This window comes from Tasmannia lanceolata, unplaced genomic scaffold, assembly GCF_043159265.1.
Source record: "Tasmannia lanceolata isolate RefF3 unplaced genomic scaffold, GAP_Taslan_0.1 ptg000020l, whole genome shotgun sequence".
Taxonomy (NCBI): domain Eukaryota; kingdom Viridiplantae; phylum Streptophyta; class Magnoliopsida; order Canellales; family Winteraceae; genus Tasmannia; species Tasmannia lanceolata.
In genome coordinates, this window is record NW_027518697.1 from 2,814,254 (window position 1) to 2,831,861 (window position 17,608).

Below are 17,608 nucleotides of genomic sequence, written 5' to 3' on the forward strand. Positions count from 1 at the left end.
GTTGTTACAACTTACGATTCCCAAACTCAAAACTCAAAAGCCAATAAAAAACCGAAGACAAGGTGAGTTAATGCAAATATCAAAACATGTGAGTGCCGATATCAGTAATCTTTTTTAATAATTTTATTTCCAAATTTGCAATGGGCAAAATCCAAGCACAGATTTTCCGGCGATACGCCAGCATACTCGTATGTCACTGGCTACATAATCTCTACAACTCCCAAATCATCACTTTCTCGCATCACAATCTCTCTCCCCTCTTGCTTTCCAACTTTCTTTGTTTCCCAGATAACATGAAGAAATCAAGAGAAAGTCATTTCCTTTCTATCCTTTCTCCCAGAACACTAACTCAGTCTCTCAACTCTGACATTATTCAACAGAGGAATGACCGAAAACTCAACTGCCGGAAAATAGGAAATCCGGTGCCGAGACCGAAAGTTCGCCGGAAAGAGAGGGATTCCGGCGAGCTCTCTTCTTCGGCGAGGAAGCTTGCTTCTGGACTCTGGCATTTGCAGATTCCAGAAGTTTCTGGAAAGAGTTCTTCTGATCGGCTAGGGTCTGAGGTGTGTGTTACTAATTTGTGAAATAGCTCTGAGTAAGCCAAATTTTCCAGTGATTGAACATGATATGACGTTTTCCGCCATTCACTTGTTTTCTCGGGAAAGCTGAATTACACAGGTGGAAAATATAAATAATGACGTGGAAAACCAACTTTCCTGCACTTTCCCACTAAATATTCTTACCAAAAGGATGGGGAAATCACTTTCCTGAGAAAATCACTTTGCCTGCATACTTTCTTTTCTTTTCTCGGCCAGATGAACAACGGAATTTTCTCAAAATTTCTTTTCCTTTCTTTTGCCAATTTTCCATGTCAGATTCTTTTCCCTTCTTTTCTTTCCTGCAGCTAGAAAACAAATGAACAGAGCCATAAGATCTGTGCTTTTTATTTAATAGTTTGTGCATTGGATTTTTCTTTAGGATTTAGTGACTGTGATGTTTGATAGTTCGGAGATACTTTAATATCTATTTGTTGAGATTTTACATGATGTGTCTCCCTATATAGATCGGAGGGTTAGGATCATCCCATAGAAATGATTTTTGTGGCATCACAACCTATTTGCGTAGGGGCCACAAATGACAAACGGACAGTTTGGATCATCCTATGGTGTGGGACGTACCGTACCATACCTTTTGAAATATACAGTTTGGATCATTCCATGTGATGGGCCATAACGGAAATAGGTTGTGCCCAAAAAATCAGTTCCATGGGATGATCCTAGCCTTCTGATCTGTAGAGGTTTCCATAATATGCATTTCTTCTATAGATCGGAGAGCTCGGATCATCCTACATAAATGATTTTTTGGACAGCCCATCACATGGTCAGTTTGGATCATCCTATAGTATGGTCCGTACAGTACTTCTTGAAAAATACCGAACTATAAGGCCTTGCACCATATAAAAACTCTGCTCATCTATAGGTTATTATGAAATATTGATATAGTTAACCATTTAAGGCCTTTTCCCAAGATAAATTAGTGTAAACGTGGTTAGAGAGGGGTAGCGTGGGTGGGAGAAGGAGAGAGGATTTGAGAAGACTGGATTGAGACGAGGGTGATAAGTGGCTAAAAATCAGGAACAAGTCTATCCTATTTTGGGTTAGAGATTTTTGTTTCCTGTTTCCTGTAAATCTAGGATCAGGGCATTCAAATCTTATTCAAAACTTAGATCTAGTGTGCCAAGATCACAAATAATAGATCTAGTTAAGTCTATCTTACGGATCTATCGTAAGTATACTAATCTTAACCATGTAATTTATCTAGAATACAAAAGAGATTAAGAACTTATCTCGACCGACGATGGCGGATGATCGATCTGGGCTGAATATTCTTTGGCCTCTCTAGATGATCAGGTCTCTAATAGGTTAGATATCTTGATGATTGATTAGATGGCAGCAGAGACAAAACCCTCTTATTTATAGAGAAATAATTGTTAGAGTTCTAGCCATAACAGAACTTTAATCAATCTAATTGGCCTTATCTAGGTCAATTTAATTGACTACTAATTAGTTAACTTAAAGCCTACTCTAAAACATCTATCTCACACTAGGATACTAAAATGCACTGATTACACTTATATCCATATTGATCACTTAATCAATGGGTAAATCCAGTAATTCTACTCTTAATCTCACTATTCAATCTAGACCATTTATCAAAGATCAATGGTTGCCCACATGAAGTCTTACAGGGACTGGCAAATTGATCTAGTGAAGTCAAATGTCGCTCCTATTACACTGCATTTCCTGTTCTTGGCTGTATGACCCATCTATTGAAGTTCTTATTCCTCCACATTGGCCTTGAACGATCTAGGTTGGAAATGAATTTATTTAATGCATCAACATTGGTGCAGATCCCTAATAGACGCCTAAATTTGAAAAATGAAGATTTTAGGCTACCAATGTTTGTGAATTGCATTTAAGAATCCATGCTCATTATTTTGTTCTTCTTTGTTGCAGCCTGTTGTTGGCCATATCTCCCCTCCAAATAGTAAGAACTACAATTCAGTAATGAAGTTACAGAGTCCTCTTCCTGTCCCTCATCCAAAGAATGTTATTTTGCATAAGGTATATTACTTACCTTTATCTTGTGATCTTTTATTTTTAAATCAAATATTTCCTGCTTAACTTGTGCTGATTCTTGACCAAGGGAAAACAAAATGAAATAAAAATTCATCATCTCTCTTATCTCATTGCCATGTGTTTTTATCTTGTACTTCATTTGGTCATATATTCTTTCTTTTTCTTTTATTTTGCTTGAATCTCTAATTTTGCAATGTAGAGGGCAACAAACTGGGACACCAGCTTTTCAACACCACCAGATAGTGCTAACAGGTTTTATGGCCACTTGAAGCCTTTGGAAGACCAACAGATCACTACTGTTCTAGTTGTTTCTGCTCTGCAGGCAGAACTTAAGCAGGCTCGAACCCGCATTCGCGAGCTTGAGAGAGAGCATCAATCCTCGAAGAAACTTAAATCCTTCTCGAGGAAATTCGCAGAAGAAAAGGCCTCATGGCAGAGTAGAGAACATGAGAAAGTACGTGCAATAATCAATGACGCCAAGGATGCCTTGAACAGGGAAAGGAAAAACTGTCAAAGGATGGAAATCGTGAACTCTAAATTAGCCACTGATCTCGCCAAGGCCAATTTATCTGCAAAACAGTTATTGCAAGACTACGAGAACGAGCGAAATGGTAGAGAGCTTTTGGAGGAGGTGTGTGATGAGCTGGCTAAGGAAATCGGAAAGGACAAAGCTGAAATCAAAGCACTGAAGAGGGAATCCATGACAATCCGTGATGAAGTGGAAAAAGAGAGGAAGATGTTGCAGATGGCTGAGGTTTGTCGAGAGGAGAGGGTTCAGATGGAGTTAATTGATGTGAAGCTCGCACTTGAAGAGAAACATTCCCAGCTGAGCAAACTAATAGAAGATTTAGAGGATTTTCTAAGACGGGGGACTACTAGTGCTGATGTAGTGGAGACGAGACACGCTGAGTTGTTCAGAGATGTGGCCAACTTGGTACGAATTCAAGCCATCAAGGAGTTCTCATACCAAACTACGAATTCAGAGGAGAACTTCTCTGTGTTTAAAGATCTCCATTCAGGTGAAGCTAATAAGAGAGAGATTGAGCCTTGCTTTAGGGGTAGTCTGGCAAGTCGTGCGTCCGAAATCAACACTATAAGTCCTGAGGCCAAAGCGCACCATGGAAATACAGAAAAATATACTAGTGGCTGGGGAACTGTGAGCCATTGTGGGAAGCAATGCTCAAGTTACTTACATGATTGCAGCAACCCATCTGCTATTGGTTTCTATGAGGAGAGTAACTTGTCAGTAAGTGAAACTGAGTGGGAGGAAAGTGAAGACAATGGGACACAAAATACAGAAATCAGTGAAGTTTACACTGTATCTGTGAGGCAATCTAGGAGGAAGCTGCCATCCATATCTAGGCTTTGGAGATCATGCATGCCCGAGAAAAGGAAAGGGTGGATCGAAAGGCCGCATGGCATACGGAAGAATAGCTTGAAGGCAAAACTTTGGGAGGCAAAGATGGAAAACCAAAAATTTCAGTTGCAGCATGTCCTTAAACAGAAGATTTAGATGTACCTGATTTTTTGAATTTTGGGGAGTTCTTTCTCTAGTGTGCTTATTCAACACATCCACCAATAGAGCAATATGAGAACAATGCCCGTGTGAATCGGGTTCCTTGATTTTAGTCCACCCCAGCTTGTACATTGGCCGAATAATAAACCTTCTTTCATGGGCCATTGGCGGAGCTGCTGGAAAATTGCTGAGAATTCTGTAAACAATAGTTGGTCTGTTTTCTTGGCCGGCTCCGTTATATTATTTTTGCGGCTCAATTTCCTTACTCTCTTTTGCTTCGACATTGCTATTTTATTTCAGAGCTGATCACAGTGGGTGTGCCTTCTTTTTGTGTAATGTATGTGGTGAACTGAAGTTGTAAGCCATTGTTCTGACGGGTACACAACCAGATCAGTCCAAGCATTTCTTGTTCTTCATCGAAGGAAAACCAAACAATTCCCAAAAACAAAAGAGCTCAGGCACTGGGTTGCCTTTTTTTAAAAGAGCTCAGAAAAGGGCCAAAGCTTATTAATAGAGAGTTTCTTATCAATGACAAAAGCTTTAATTTTTTTTATTTATAATGACAACAATTTATTAAAAGAAAGAAGAGGACCGTGATGGTCCGTTAGGCCAAAGAAAAGAAAGATAAAGATTACAAGAGAATAGCATCCATGAGAACTCAGCCCCAGGCTATCCACTCCTAGGTGGGCTAACCTATCTGCCTCATTGTTAGCAGATCTTGTAACTTTCTAGAACTTGATGACGTGACCTTCTACCCGGTCCAATACTTTCTCTATAGCATTGGCGAACCTCCAAGGGTACTTAGTCTCCAACGACAAAAGCTTTATTAGGAAAACAAAGCATGGCTTGAAAGGGCATGGATACCAAACTTTCAATCTTGCCCCAAAACACATCATGTAGAACTGTTAAAATTAAATACATGTCGTTCCAAATGTGTTCCGCCAAAATACCTTCTACTGTTAGTAGCAACTGAAAGTTCCATGTAAGGGCATGGGTACACAGAAAATTGAGATTAGGTAGATGCCCTTATAGAGGGCTGCAATGCGCACAATTTCAACCCTAGCATCCATAGGCAATGCCGCTACTTGGTATATAGAATGGGCTGGAGTTAGAGATGGGAAGTTTGCAACATAATTATTCAGACATGTCACATAGATGAAACGAAGGTAAAGCAAAGTCCACAAGATCATAGAAGAAAAAATTGGATGAACACACACCATATAAATTCAACCCAAACATGGACACACAACAATCCTTCATGCAGACATGCAGAAAAATAAACAAGCAAAGAGAAGAGTTTGATCCTTAGTTACTAGACTGGAAATCTGATGCAGAAATGTCATGGAACACCTACCAGGGAAATAAAAACAGCTAAATAACAATTCACAAACCAAAATGGATGGTGAAATGGCTGTCAAACTCCAAGTGTAATGAATATGATGGTATTGGGATAAACAACCCGAAAACAGAAAACAACTGAAGTATTTACAAAAAGAAAAGAAGATAATTTTTTTGTTCATATGTTAAGATGGAGTTTGAAACTCCTTATCTCAATTTTACACACTAGAGGGCATCACTACTAGAGGAAGGCTCAACAAGAACAAAAAGTGTTTTAAATTTGTGAAACTCTGTCCCGAATCTCAAGATTGGGGAAGCAAGTTCTATTGTTTTGGAGCCCCCCAAAATTCAGAAAATATGATATTTTGCACTTCTTGTGAAGGGTTTCCCAGTTCGCCAGGTGTTTTCCTGCAAATAGTTTTTTAAAATATAGATAAACCATGCCCTGTGTGATTGTTACAGTAAAACGAATTGCCATATTATCACCAACAAAACCATTGATAACAAGTCATGTCTACAAATTTTCCTTCTGAAGAACTCACATTTAGCATAGATCTCATTCACTTTCTTGAAGTCCTTCAAGTCAGCCAACCTGTAGAAGTATGAGAAACACTCAGCCTTTTGCTCCTCAAATCCCGAGAATCAAGACCAATGAAAAAGAACATACATAATTGTTGTCTTTACAACTAAGGAATAGCTAATACCACTAGATTGTAATATTTCCCCCATATTCTTCAAAACCTGGAAAAATATTTAACAACCATTTTTCAGCTCATGATCGGCTTTTCAGCTGGAAAAAATCAGGCCAATAGGCAGGTAATATTAATAAATGAAGAGAACAAAGGATCTAAATCTTGTCACAGTTTACAGTATCACAGAATCATATTATTCTGGGTTTCATGGTGATCTTAAGCCAGAGGTACAAGGAAAGAGTTAAATATCTTTCCCAATCACTAGCCGCGATCAAACCTGCAAACTCAAGTCTGAAACAAAAAGTCCTGAACAATAGAGCTACAGGCTCAATCCTTAGTAGTTCTAGTTGCTGTTTGGGGGAGCGAGGGACGCATTACCAATTATTCCACACTCTTCATGCTCCATCGAAATAATGGAAAACAAAATAGATGAGGAAGGTAGCAGATGAGATTTCAAAACAATAATTCCCTCAAGGATGGCCAATGCTTCAAGATATGAGAAATGTTTAAATATTATCTAAAGGTTTCACACTTATTCCTCACCCATAATTGTCAACATAAGTAAGGTAGCAGATGAGATTTCATGTGAAATTTCCATAGATAACCAACTGAAGAAATTTTCCAGAAAAAGGCTTTGGAAAGAAAATCGCCATCGGAGAAAGGATGAGAAAGCAATCAAGTCAAACCACTTTCCTTTTAACAAGATTTTCTAGTTTAAGAGATTTAAAGTTTTAACAATAAGATAAAAAGAATTAACTTTGTTCTGATACATTATGTTCAACTGAATGGCATACCCATAAAGGTTTCATACTTACGGTTTTATACTGATATCTTTAAAGAACGTCCTACATGTACAGGATCAACAAGAGCATGTTCAACAATGTAAGCTGTGACTCATCCTTATCTATAATATCTAATTATTTAAAAGATTGGCAATTAATGTTGAGGTTACATTCTTTATCTGAACAAAAGTCATTATGGTGTTTCTTTGTTCTCTCAGAGAAAAGAAAACATTCTAGATGAGGATGGTGGCACTTCCAATCTTACCAAAAGCTATAGCTGATGGAACTAGCGCAACCATTGGGCACACAGGCTTAGGACCACTCAGCCAACCTACGATCTGAGTATAGCACCCAAGCCCAAGGGGCATTGTGGCACACAAGCCTAAGACCACGCAGCTAGACTCTGATTTGGGTCCTAGTGCCCAAGCCAACACTAGATGAGAAGCAGTTGAATGATCTAATGTCCTCCCAATGTAACCCGCGTTTGAGATGCTAAATGTTAAAAGTATAAAAGATAAATAACGCCTTTCTCCAACAGCTTAAGCTTATGGAGAAGTTGGTAAAAGTTAACATGGTATCAGAGCCAAAGGTCTCGAGTTCAAACCTCCCGAATAGCAAGAATCCACATGGCCCAAAGTGGGACCACATGTGCCACGTGTTTGCCAACTGGGCCACACGTGCGGGGAGTGTTAAAGTATAAAAGATAAATAACGCCTTTCTCCTCCAACAGCGCAACCGAAAAAACCTATGTTATCTCATCTCTCTAATGTCATGAATCGAAAAAATGCAGAATGTTATTATTCATCTCCTCCAAACAGATTCTCTCTAGCCTTTTTCCCTACCCTTGGAAGAGGCTGGTAGCCTGGCCTGGTATAGAGTATAGGAGTTTTTGGGTCCCACAAGGGGACATGTAAGTGAAATCAAGACCAGTGAGCTTGTAGAACAACATGAGATGACCCACGTGATCATTGGCCTATCCTGAATGGATATCCAATATGTAAGATCAAAATGGTACAAAAATTCATTGAACATCCCATGTGGAACCCACCCCAGTCGAGGCTTGATGGATCAAGGGCTAGGATCATCCAATCAAAGTGTTCTCAATGACATTTGGTCAGCTTTCAGATAGTGTACACTACGCACATGTGGAGCCCAGTATAAATGGTTTTTTTTTTCTACTGATATTTGCACTGCAATTTCTTGATAATTGCACTAACTGATTGTCTTGTCTTGTTTAATCAGTGTCATAAAGTAATTAAAGTTCCCACAAAAAACTATCAAAAGCCCATTAAAAAGAAAAGACAAGCTTAGTTTGTGCAATTATCAAAACATAGTAGTGCCAATATCAGTAACCCTGTTTTTTAGAGAGGATGATGAATAACATGGACGCGCCACATTGTAATGCGGTCGCGCCCTCCTCGTTCTAGCTTCTAAACTCACCGGACGTGAAACCTATTATAAAATCGCACTCAATTAAACGTATCAGATCCGATTCTATTTATAGAGCTTCTCCCTCTCTCTGAAAAACCTCATTTTTGTAATTTTGATTCATTCTCAGAGAGAGAGAGAGAGAGAGAGAGAGAGAGAGAGAGAGAGAGAGAGAGAGAGAGACCTATTTCATTTCGCTGGAAATCTGCTCAGAAACCCTAAACGGTAATCATTTCATTGATGATTTTGCATTTGTTTCTGTTTTCTTTCCCATCAAATCTTCTCAACTTGAAATCAAACAAAAATTACAACTTATTGCCTTTGATTCCTTGATTATAATGCAATTTGTGCGTCTACGTTTTTTCTTGTTGGTTTTTATTCATCTTTTTATCAATCTGTCATGGATTTCTGAATTTCGGAGTTAAGTTTCAATGATTTGAACTTGATGGAATGGAATAACATAAGTGTTAGGGCATTGATGAAGATAGGGTCCTTTTTTGTGGATTAGTTTTTCTCTACGTTTTGTTTGAAAGAAATGGAAATGAGTTCTGGGTAAAGATTCGATTTTTAGGGCTTGATGGAAAAACGTTTAGTGTTAGGACATAGGTGGAATTAGGGTTTTGCTAACTGTTGTTTCAGTGCTTCTTAGGGCATAGGCGAAATTAGGGTCCTTCATTTCTAAGTGTTAGGGCACAGGCGAAACTAGGATCCTTCAGTGCTTGTTTGCTCCATGGTTAGAAAACCTGAAAATTTGATTTTGTTTGATTTTCAGCCCAGTTGAGTCTACTGAACTAAATGCCTTGAAGACTTTGTCAAATTTTCTTGATTATTGAAATTCCAGACTCAATATTTATTATTATTTTAGTGTAGAATAAATCACAAAACATGGAAAAGAATGGAAGAATGGGTAGATACAGAGAAATTTCATTTATATTATAAGTATTCAGTATTTAAGGAAACACCAATAAACCTATTAATAATCATTTGGGACAAACGAATAAAAAATGTGACTGTTAAACATTGCAGATATCCGTCTTTAACGACTTGTTATTTAAATAAGCAGGGCCACTATTACAACATTACGTGACTAAATATCCGTCTTTAACGACTTGTTATTTAAATAAGCAGGGCCACTATTACAACATTACGTGACTAAATAAAAGTTGGTAATTAAGTTAGCAATTAAAAACAAATACTAGGTATATGGTGCAGAATGTCCATTACTATTTCCGTAACTTATATTTAAGATCCGTGCTTTAATGAGTAAGATGCAAGGATCTTGGTATGCATATCAGACTTTGACCAGAGCATTATGTTTCGACCATCTTTTCCGGTTATTCTGATAGTCACAGTCTTTCTGATCAGTTATTTTTTTAAGCTTATATATATATATATATATATATATATATATATATATATATATATATATATATATATTTTTTAAATGATGAGAGTAGTATTATAAAAAGGGGAAGAAACCTTGGTGGCTGAGATGGACTGTACACAAATGACATCGAAAACTCATGGGATACAGCCCTCTCAAGGAGGAAGAAAATAAAAAACCTCTAGCCTCTCTCTAGCTACACCCTCTCTGGAAAGCCTATCAACATCTGAACTTTTGGACTTTCTGACCTGCTTGAAGGAGATAAACGATCTTGCTACCCAATCCTTGATTTCATCGATCCAATGAGCAAACCTCCAAGGGTGAAGGGAAGACCCCTAAAGCAGAATCCATCTTATGACATTGAGGGAGTCACCTGCTACTATTAGACTATCAAAGAGGCTCAATGAGCTGAAGTCCTTGGAGCACCACTCTAATCTCCGCCTCATTTGCATCCCCCGCCCCAACGGACCCAAAAGGGCCATTGGTGTCACCCCCTGATTGTCTCTAAGAAGACCACTAACTCCAGATGGCACAGGATTTCCCAAGCTTGACCAATCAAAGTTCAGTTTCAGCTTGCCTACCTCTGGTGGAACCCACTAATGGTACATCTTTAAACACTCCCTGTTTTTCGCCAAAAATTTTCCTATTTTAAGGGATTTGGATATATTCGATTTTAGATAGCCAATTTTTTTCCTGTTCTGGACGAAAAGATATCGTTCCCCAGAATCTAGACGTCACAAGTGTAATAAGAGGACGTGGTTTGGTTGCCCAAATGAAAAGTTTCTGATTTAAAATATATGGAATGATATATTTGCCCATTTTATTACTTGGGACAGCCCCCCTCTAGCACAGAAGAGGAGTCGTCATTGCACTAGAGGGGGTTGTCCCAAGTAAGAAAATTGAGTGAAAATGATACGAGGGAAATGATATTTCTAGTTTTCTACGCCTTTCCCTAAATTTCCAAGTCTTTCCTAAACCAACTCTATTATCATGGAAGAATCATTTAGGCTATGTTTGACAAATATGAATGTTTGTGGGGAGAGACTTAAAGAGGGTACACGATTAGAGAGACAGAGCATAGTAGACATGAGAAATAATTAAGAAACATTGAAAAAAAAATTTCCTGTCATTTTCCCCGCACTCCCACTCTCTCGAATTTATCCTCTCGCAACTGCCCCCACTAATATTTCATGGAGCTTTTTTTTATGGTTTCCAAACATGCCTCTAATATTGTCTTTTTCATGAAAAACCAAAGTTAACAAAAGAAACAGTAGAAAGACCAGGAAAGAAGGTGGGAGTATCATTTCATGTATATATAGAAAACATTTGTGATGGCAAGTTTCCTTTTCATCATTGCTATTATTTATTTTTCAAAGAAAGGATGCTTCTAGTATAAAATGTAAGAAGAATAATGATATGGAGGCCGATTTGGGGACCTAGAGTGGAACCAAAGTATTAGCCTCTTCACAAGTTAGCAATCTTGGCTCCTTATTATTAATGAAATCTTCTAATGTTGCATAAATTAGTTATCTCTGCATTATTTATTTCCAATTATTTAATTTGGGCATCACATGTGTCATTTTCTTTTTTAAGTAACAATTTGTGGTTATTATCCTCCCAAAAATAAGCAACAAGGGTATCTCATTTATCATGAAAATAATTCCTAGTTGCCAAACATGGCCTTAAAGTACGTCTTTTAGGTCCAGGAAAAACATTGTATTAAGAATAAATATACTTTAAATGGAGAAATACTTTCAGTTTTCTTATTATTCTTCAAACATCTTCATAAATACGCTCCGAATGCATTCGTCTCACTAAATACGCTCCGAATGCATTCGTCTCACCAGTTCATTTGCAAATCTAATCTTCGTAACTATGATGCATCAAAATATGACAAATCGCCGAATGGCGTTAAAGTACGCCTTTTAGGTCCAGGAAAAAACATTGTGTTAAGAATAAATATGCTTTAAATGGAGAAATACTTGCTGGTTTCTTATTATTCTTCAAACATCTTCATAAATATGTTCCAAATGCATTCATCTCACCAATTCATTTGCAAATCTAATCTTTGTAACTATGATACATCAAAATATGATAAATCGCCGAATATAATGGAGTAAATTGTCTGCATTTAAAAAAAAAAAAAAAAAATTGTCTGCAGGTAGAAAAAATAAATATAAATGATTTTAAAATTAAATATAAATGATTTTAAAATTAAATATAAATAATTTTTAAATACAATTTTTCTAAAGGATTCATTTAGCCGACCCTAACTAGTTTGGGACAAAGGCTTTGTTGAGTTGAGTTGAGTTGAGACTAAATGATTTTTAAATTGAAAATAATTTGAATTAAAATTTGTGCAAATTTCATATTTTTACTTTATAATATTTTTTTGATTATTGTATAACAAATATTTTCCTTTGGAATTATTCTGTTTACCATCTTGTAATGTTTACCATCCCTGATGTTTTCCTTTTCTGATTTGTATTTCAGGTAGGGATGGGTTTGGGTTCAAATGGTAAGAGTCTAGAAGCAATGAGTGATCTTCAGAAAGAGGATGGTTCTGATTTTGTTGGAAAATTAGACCTTAACCTTGCGGCGAGCAGAGATGAAGAGGCAGATGAAGTTTATTATCGAGGAAATAAAACATGGAGTGACGGAATGCAAGTGAATATGAATCAGCAGGACCACCTAGGGCCCCCTTTGTTGGCTGCCGATGTCAGCACTCTTGGGCGTGAATCTCCACATGGAGGATCCCATTTGGGCACACCATCGGCATCCCCAATTCCGGATCATTCTCTTCATCCAATGAGTAATACTGACAAGCCTCTTTTTCTGGTAGATACTGAGTCATACCATGATGGCATGGAGAGGGGAAATTCAGACTCTGATCATGCAAGAAAGTCGCCTCTCCATGATGGAAAAACGAAGGAGAATTCTGGTGATTTTTCAGGAAATTCACAATTGGAGAATTCTGAACATGCCCTTGAGGAAATGGAAGGTAGGAATTCTGATCACTATAAAGGGCAATTGCAGGCCCCTTCAAGGACAATTTACTCAAGTGATGATGGTGACAAAGAAAGACCTCACTACTTAGGAAAATCACAATCTGACAATGGAGAAACAGAAGGGGGGAATTTTGAAACCCATTCGCCTGGGAGAACCCCTAGAAGATTTGCATCACCAATGAGGCATATGTCAGTCTCTCCAGAAAGGTCTCCTTCAACACAACCAACTGCAGGGAAAAAGCAGTCCCCTCTGCCAATGGTTGTTCAAGAAATATCACATTCCCCTGGTTCATCTAGAGAGAAAAATTCTCCTTCGTCTGAGAGGCTGGGACTGGATGGTAAAAGGGATCCTTCACATGGCCGTTTATCTCCTTCAGTAAGGTGGCCATCTCATTCTCCAGAGAGGCCAGCACGACAAGATTCTGAGCGCAGGGATGATTCTACTACGAATAAATTAGCTGCATCACCAAGAAGGCGAAATTTGCCGCCAGGTCATCGCAGGCAGGATCGGTCATCATCGCGATCACCCGTCCGGCACAGGGACCCATCACGATCACCCATCCAGCACAGGGACCCATCACGATCACCCATCCGGCACAGGGACCCATCACGATCACCCATCCGGCATAGGGATTCTTCTTCTGGATATAGAAGAGACTACCGTGATAGATCTCGGTCAAGATCCCCTTATGCAAGGGATCGTTACAGAAGATCCCCGAGGTGACTTTTATTTTGAGTTATTTGTGTATGGTTTTTCTAAATTTCACCTTCAGAAACATAAAAGGTTACTGATGTTCAACTTCAATTCCCTTTCCATGAAAAGAAGTACCTTTTATCCATTAAACGTCTGGTGCAAATTTGTACCTCATTTTTAAAGAACCATTGATGTTTTCCAATCCCTCTGGCACCTACCAAACTGGTGGGCTGTCCTTTTTGGTCTATCATGTCTACTTGATGTGACAGGAAGAAAAGCGTGGCCTGTTAGTGGGTATGGATTCAGGTCTATTCTCTCTTTTTTGTTTTCCAGAAACAAGAGGATGGTGAAATTCATCAGCGTGACATTATTTTACATTTCAGTGTATTTGTTTTATTTTCATTAGTGTTTTCCTCTTCTTCATGTGATATTTCATTATGGAATTTCATGCTTGTCCTCTTCTAGGAGGAGGTATTCCCCAAGGCACAGGTCTCCTCCTACAGGGTATCATTCTCGTCGACGCTCTCCCAGAAGGCGGCCTTGGTCGCCTCCTCCTAACCGGAGTACTGGAGTGGGGAGACCTGGAAACAATTTATTTATTGCAGGTTTTAGCTTTGTCACTACAGAAAGGGATCTAGAGAGGAAGTTTTCTAGGTTTGGGCGCGTGACAGATGTTCGCATAGTTCGGGATAAGAGGTGATTGCCACTTTTTATTTATTTATATATTTTGCATAGTTCGCATAGTTCGGGATAAGAGGTGATTGCCAACTTTTTATTTATTTATATATTTTGCTTCAAAAAAGTAAATAGGTAAAATAAATGTTCAAACCTGTTTTTTGCTACTGCGACTGAAGCCTTTCCTTTTTTTGTGTACAAGGTCGGGGGATTCTCGTGGTTTTGGCTTTTTATCCCTAGAAAGAGATGAAGATGCGGACGCAGCGATCCGAGCTCTTGACCAGACAGAGTGGAATGGCCGGGTTGTCTTGGTGGAGAAATCAAAGACATCTTCTCGTTGAAGCTTTTATTCATGTTTATCATAGTTGGAGCTGGTCCAAGATTAGTTTACCGATTTTGAACTTCTCAGAGGTCCTTGGGCTCTTTAGTTGTCTCAAATATGTTTCAAATGATCAAATCCAATATGATATAGGTTATGGGTACATGGCAAGTATCACTTAAAACCATACTCTTACATTCTAATCACTTTTGTTTATGTTCTATAAAACTAATTAAAAATTTTGCTTTGTATGGTCACATTTTAAGGCTAGAGTTTGTTCCAAACGCAAAAATATTAATATGAGTGTGGACTCTTGTTTAGGTCAAGCTACAGACTACATGAATTCTTTTATGAGTGTCTGCTTTATCCTCTTATTATTTAATTAGCTTACCTTAAATGACACTTTGTATGAAATCCTATTTCAGGGTTTACGAGCGGTTAGAAATGAAAGTTATGTACCTTCTTTTTTGTGACTGAGAACCTGTACCTTATAGTACCTTGTGCACCTGGAAATCTTGGACATGAACAAACGATCCTAATTTACCTTTTTCCGACTGATCACTGTGGAGTTCTTGTACATCTCCAATTCCACTGCTTGGTCTCTTGAAGTCAGGTGCTGTGCCACCTTGCCTGACTTGACTGGATAATTGTGTGGGTGAATACATGCTTTTGTGCATTATGATCTTTCTATTTGTTTTTTTTTTTTTAAATTTACCGTACATTTCGAGAGATTGACTTTGTGCTGCAGGCTATGTGATGACATTTTCTTAATGGTAAGTTGAAAATAAAGCTCGATGACATGTACCATAGTTATGTTCGAGCACTTCACGTACCCAGAAGTTTTGGACTAGATCGTGACTGCTAGTTGCCTTTTCCAAACTGATCTTTGCAGAGTACATGAACCTTCCCAATTTGACATCTCATTTCTGGAGCCCAGTCACCATGCCACATTGCCTGAATTGTCTGGATTAGTGCATGGTGAAGACATGCCCTTCTGCATTTTGGTTCTTCTAATATTTTTTTTGGAGATATGCTAAACTTGAGGGCACCCTTGCAAAATGGGCTGAAAGGGCGCCCCCATTGGTTCCAAGTCACCAAAGTGCATTTAATACTCTTTGACTTGCAGCCGTCATAAATGCATGATGGTGACGTGCTGCCAATGGGGGGCACCCTTGCAAAAATGAGTTTAACATTCCTCTTATTTCTGTAATCTTTTTCTATTAATCTCATCGTACATTTCTGGAGCTTGTCTCTTCTACTGCAGGCTATGCGACATGTTCTTGACAATTAAATGAAGCTTGATGACGTGGACCTTTATTTTGTTTGAAACCTTTTGTAGCTGGAAAATTTGGACTTGTACATGATCGTCGTTTGCTGTTTCAGAACTGTCATTGTGGAGTTCGTTCACGCTTGGTCTCTGAAACCAGTCTCTTCCTTGTAAAGTAATCATACATCTTTGTAGGTTGTCTCTTGTGCTTCCATAGAAGTGATTGCGTGTTCTTAACCATAGATACATAATTGATTTTTATGTTGTTCTCTTCTTAGGAATCTCTTATTGGCGTGAGGTCAGTCTCTAAAACTTATTGGCAGGTTAATGATATTTTCAATTTTCATGGCCAGCAATTATTGTTAAAATCTCTCATATCATCAACTGGTGCGGGGGAGTTAGGATACTTCCCTATTATGATTGCGAACTATATTTTTGGTTTTAAAAAACTGTGGTCTCTAGTTCTCTACTGCTGGTTTAGAACTCCAGAAGTTGCTTACTATGTGAACAACCACACATGGCTAAGCAGATGCTTTTGACTTCAAGAAAAAAATTTCCCCTCCGCAAGCCATCTTTAGGAATCCTGCATTAGGGAAACTGATTTAATTCGTTTTTTGCTGGTGTGCTTAAACAGTATTTATATTATCAAGTTTGTGTTGTCTATTGGACCATTGATGCTGTTGTGTTTCAGTGGTCAGCTGATATCAATGTTTTCAAAAACGTTCAACTCATTGACTCCATGAATGTTTTCAACATTGTACATCTGATGTTCTAAGAAAAGCTCAGGCACTAAGATTTTTCTCCTCTTTGAACATATCAAACCCCTTGTATTTCGCTCTATAACTTCATCAAACTCTGGAAGGCTTCTGAACTGATTTTAGATTTCTTCCTAAATTCCACCCCCTGACATAGCAACAGCAAACATTATCTCCTGTCATTCTTTGTTGCCAATTGACTCTTCCATGAACCTGCCGTTCTCCCATTCCATGTATGCACTTCCCGAAGCATTAGATTATTTTCACCTCAAATGTGAGTCTAAGGCCAACATATCAAAGATCGTTATTTTATGTATGGTTATCAAATGTCCTCTTTCATGTGTCTTCTTTTGTTTTAGTTTGTTGCTGCTTTTCAATGAAAATGTGGTTCACGGACAACACCATGGTCATGCTTGGGTACACAAGATAGAAAACAGGGTTCCCCTTCTGATTCAGTGACCTTTGACTATTTCTGGCACTCTCAAGATGTTTTGTAGTTGCGTTTTTTCATTTTTCTGTCACTTAGTTTTGCTTCCTTGTATTAAACACCTGGATCATTCGGCCATGCCCTTTCATATATTTCATGATTCAAAAAAGGGGTTCCCCTACTGCATTGCCTAACAAAATTTGTTACACTTATTAAGTTATATGGGTTGGGGTATCATGCCTTACTAATTGGCTACCCATGTTGGGAAAAGCTAATATGAACTTTGTAATATCTGTAATTTGTCTATTTATTAATTATTTTCCATGTGGGTTCTTCTTGTTTATGCATTTGGCTAGAACTTTCATATATCAATTTCCTAAGTAATTAGCACAGGGTTTGGGGTGGGAAATAGAATGGAAGTTACCTTTGGCTAGGGTGAATTCTGAGAACAAAAGCATATTGGTCAACCATTTGAATTTCTGTTTCAAAGCTTTGCTGTGGCAAAGCTTATGCTGGCATCTTGGGTTGTATGTTATTATGTTATTCAAGCATAGTGGCTTGCTGTATTTCCCTGTTTCTGTGTTCATCGATTTACCGTTTTATACTGTTAAAGTGTAGATTTTTCTACAATTGGCACTGGTGCCAAATTCTTCGCCAAGTGTATCATTGCAAGCAGATCTAACA

General features: G+C 38.2%; 2 protein-coding genes across 19 annotated transcripts; both read left to right on the forward strand.

Moving 5' to 3' along the window:
• The first annotated feature begins 293 nt into the window (after positions 1–293).
• On the forward strand, positions 294–4,152 carry LOC143854827 (uncharacterized). Its single transcript, XM_077364934.1, has 3 exons — positions 294–563; positions 2,517–2,624; positions 2,839–4,152. Exons 1-3 carry the CDS (start codon positions 294–296, stop codon positions 4,150–4,152), a joined length of 1,692 nt encoding a protein of 563 aa, XP_077221049.1.
• A 4,324-nt stretch (positions 4,153–8,476) lies between these two features.
• Positions 8,477–16,023, forward strand: LOC143855087 (uncharacterized). 18 transcript variants are annotated; one of them, XM_077365263.1, is made up of 9 exons: positions 8,497–8,620; positions 10,038–10,381; positions 12,273–13,507; positions 13,947–14,177; positions 14,359–14,642; positions 14,901–15,126; positions 15,224–15,248; positions 15,368–15,453; positions 15,740–16,023. In XM_077365263.1, exons 2-5 carry the CDS (start codon positions 10,379–10,381, stop codon positions 14,495–14,497), a joined length of 1,608 nt encoding a protein of 535 aa, XP_077221378.1. In that variant the 5' UTR covers positions 8,497–8,620; positions 10,038–10,378; the 3' UTR covers positions 14,498–14,642; positions 14,901–15,126; positions 15,224–15,248; positions 15,368–15,453; positions 15,740–16,023. The 18 variants fall into 18 exon arrangements, with proteins under 18 accessions (XP_077221384.1, XP_077221378.1, XP_077221371.1 ...); XM_077365256.1 differs by having other exon boundaries at positions 14,901–15,248; XM_077365258.1 differs by having other exon boundaries at positions 15,368–16,023.
• Positions 16,024–17,608: the final 1,585 nt, after the last annotated feature.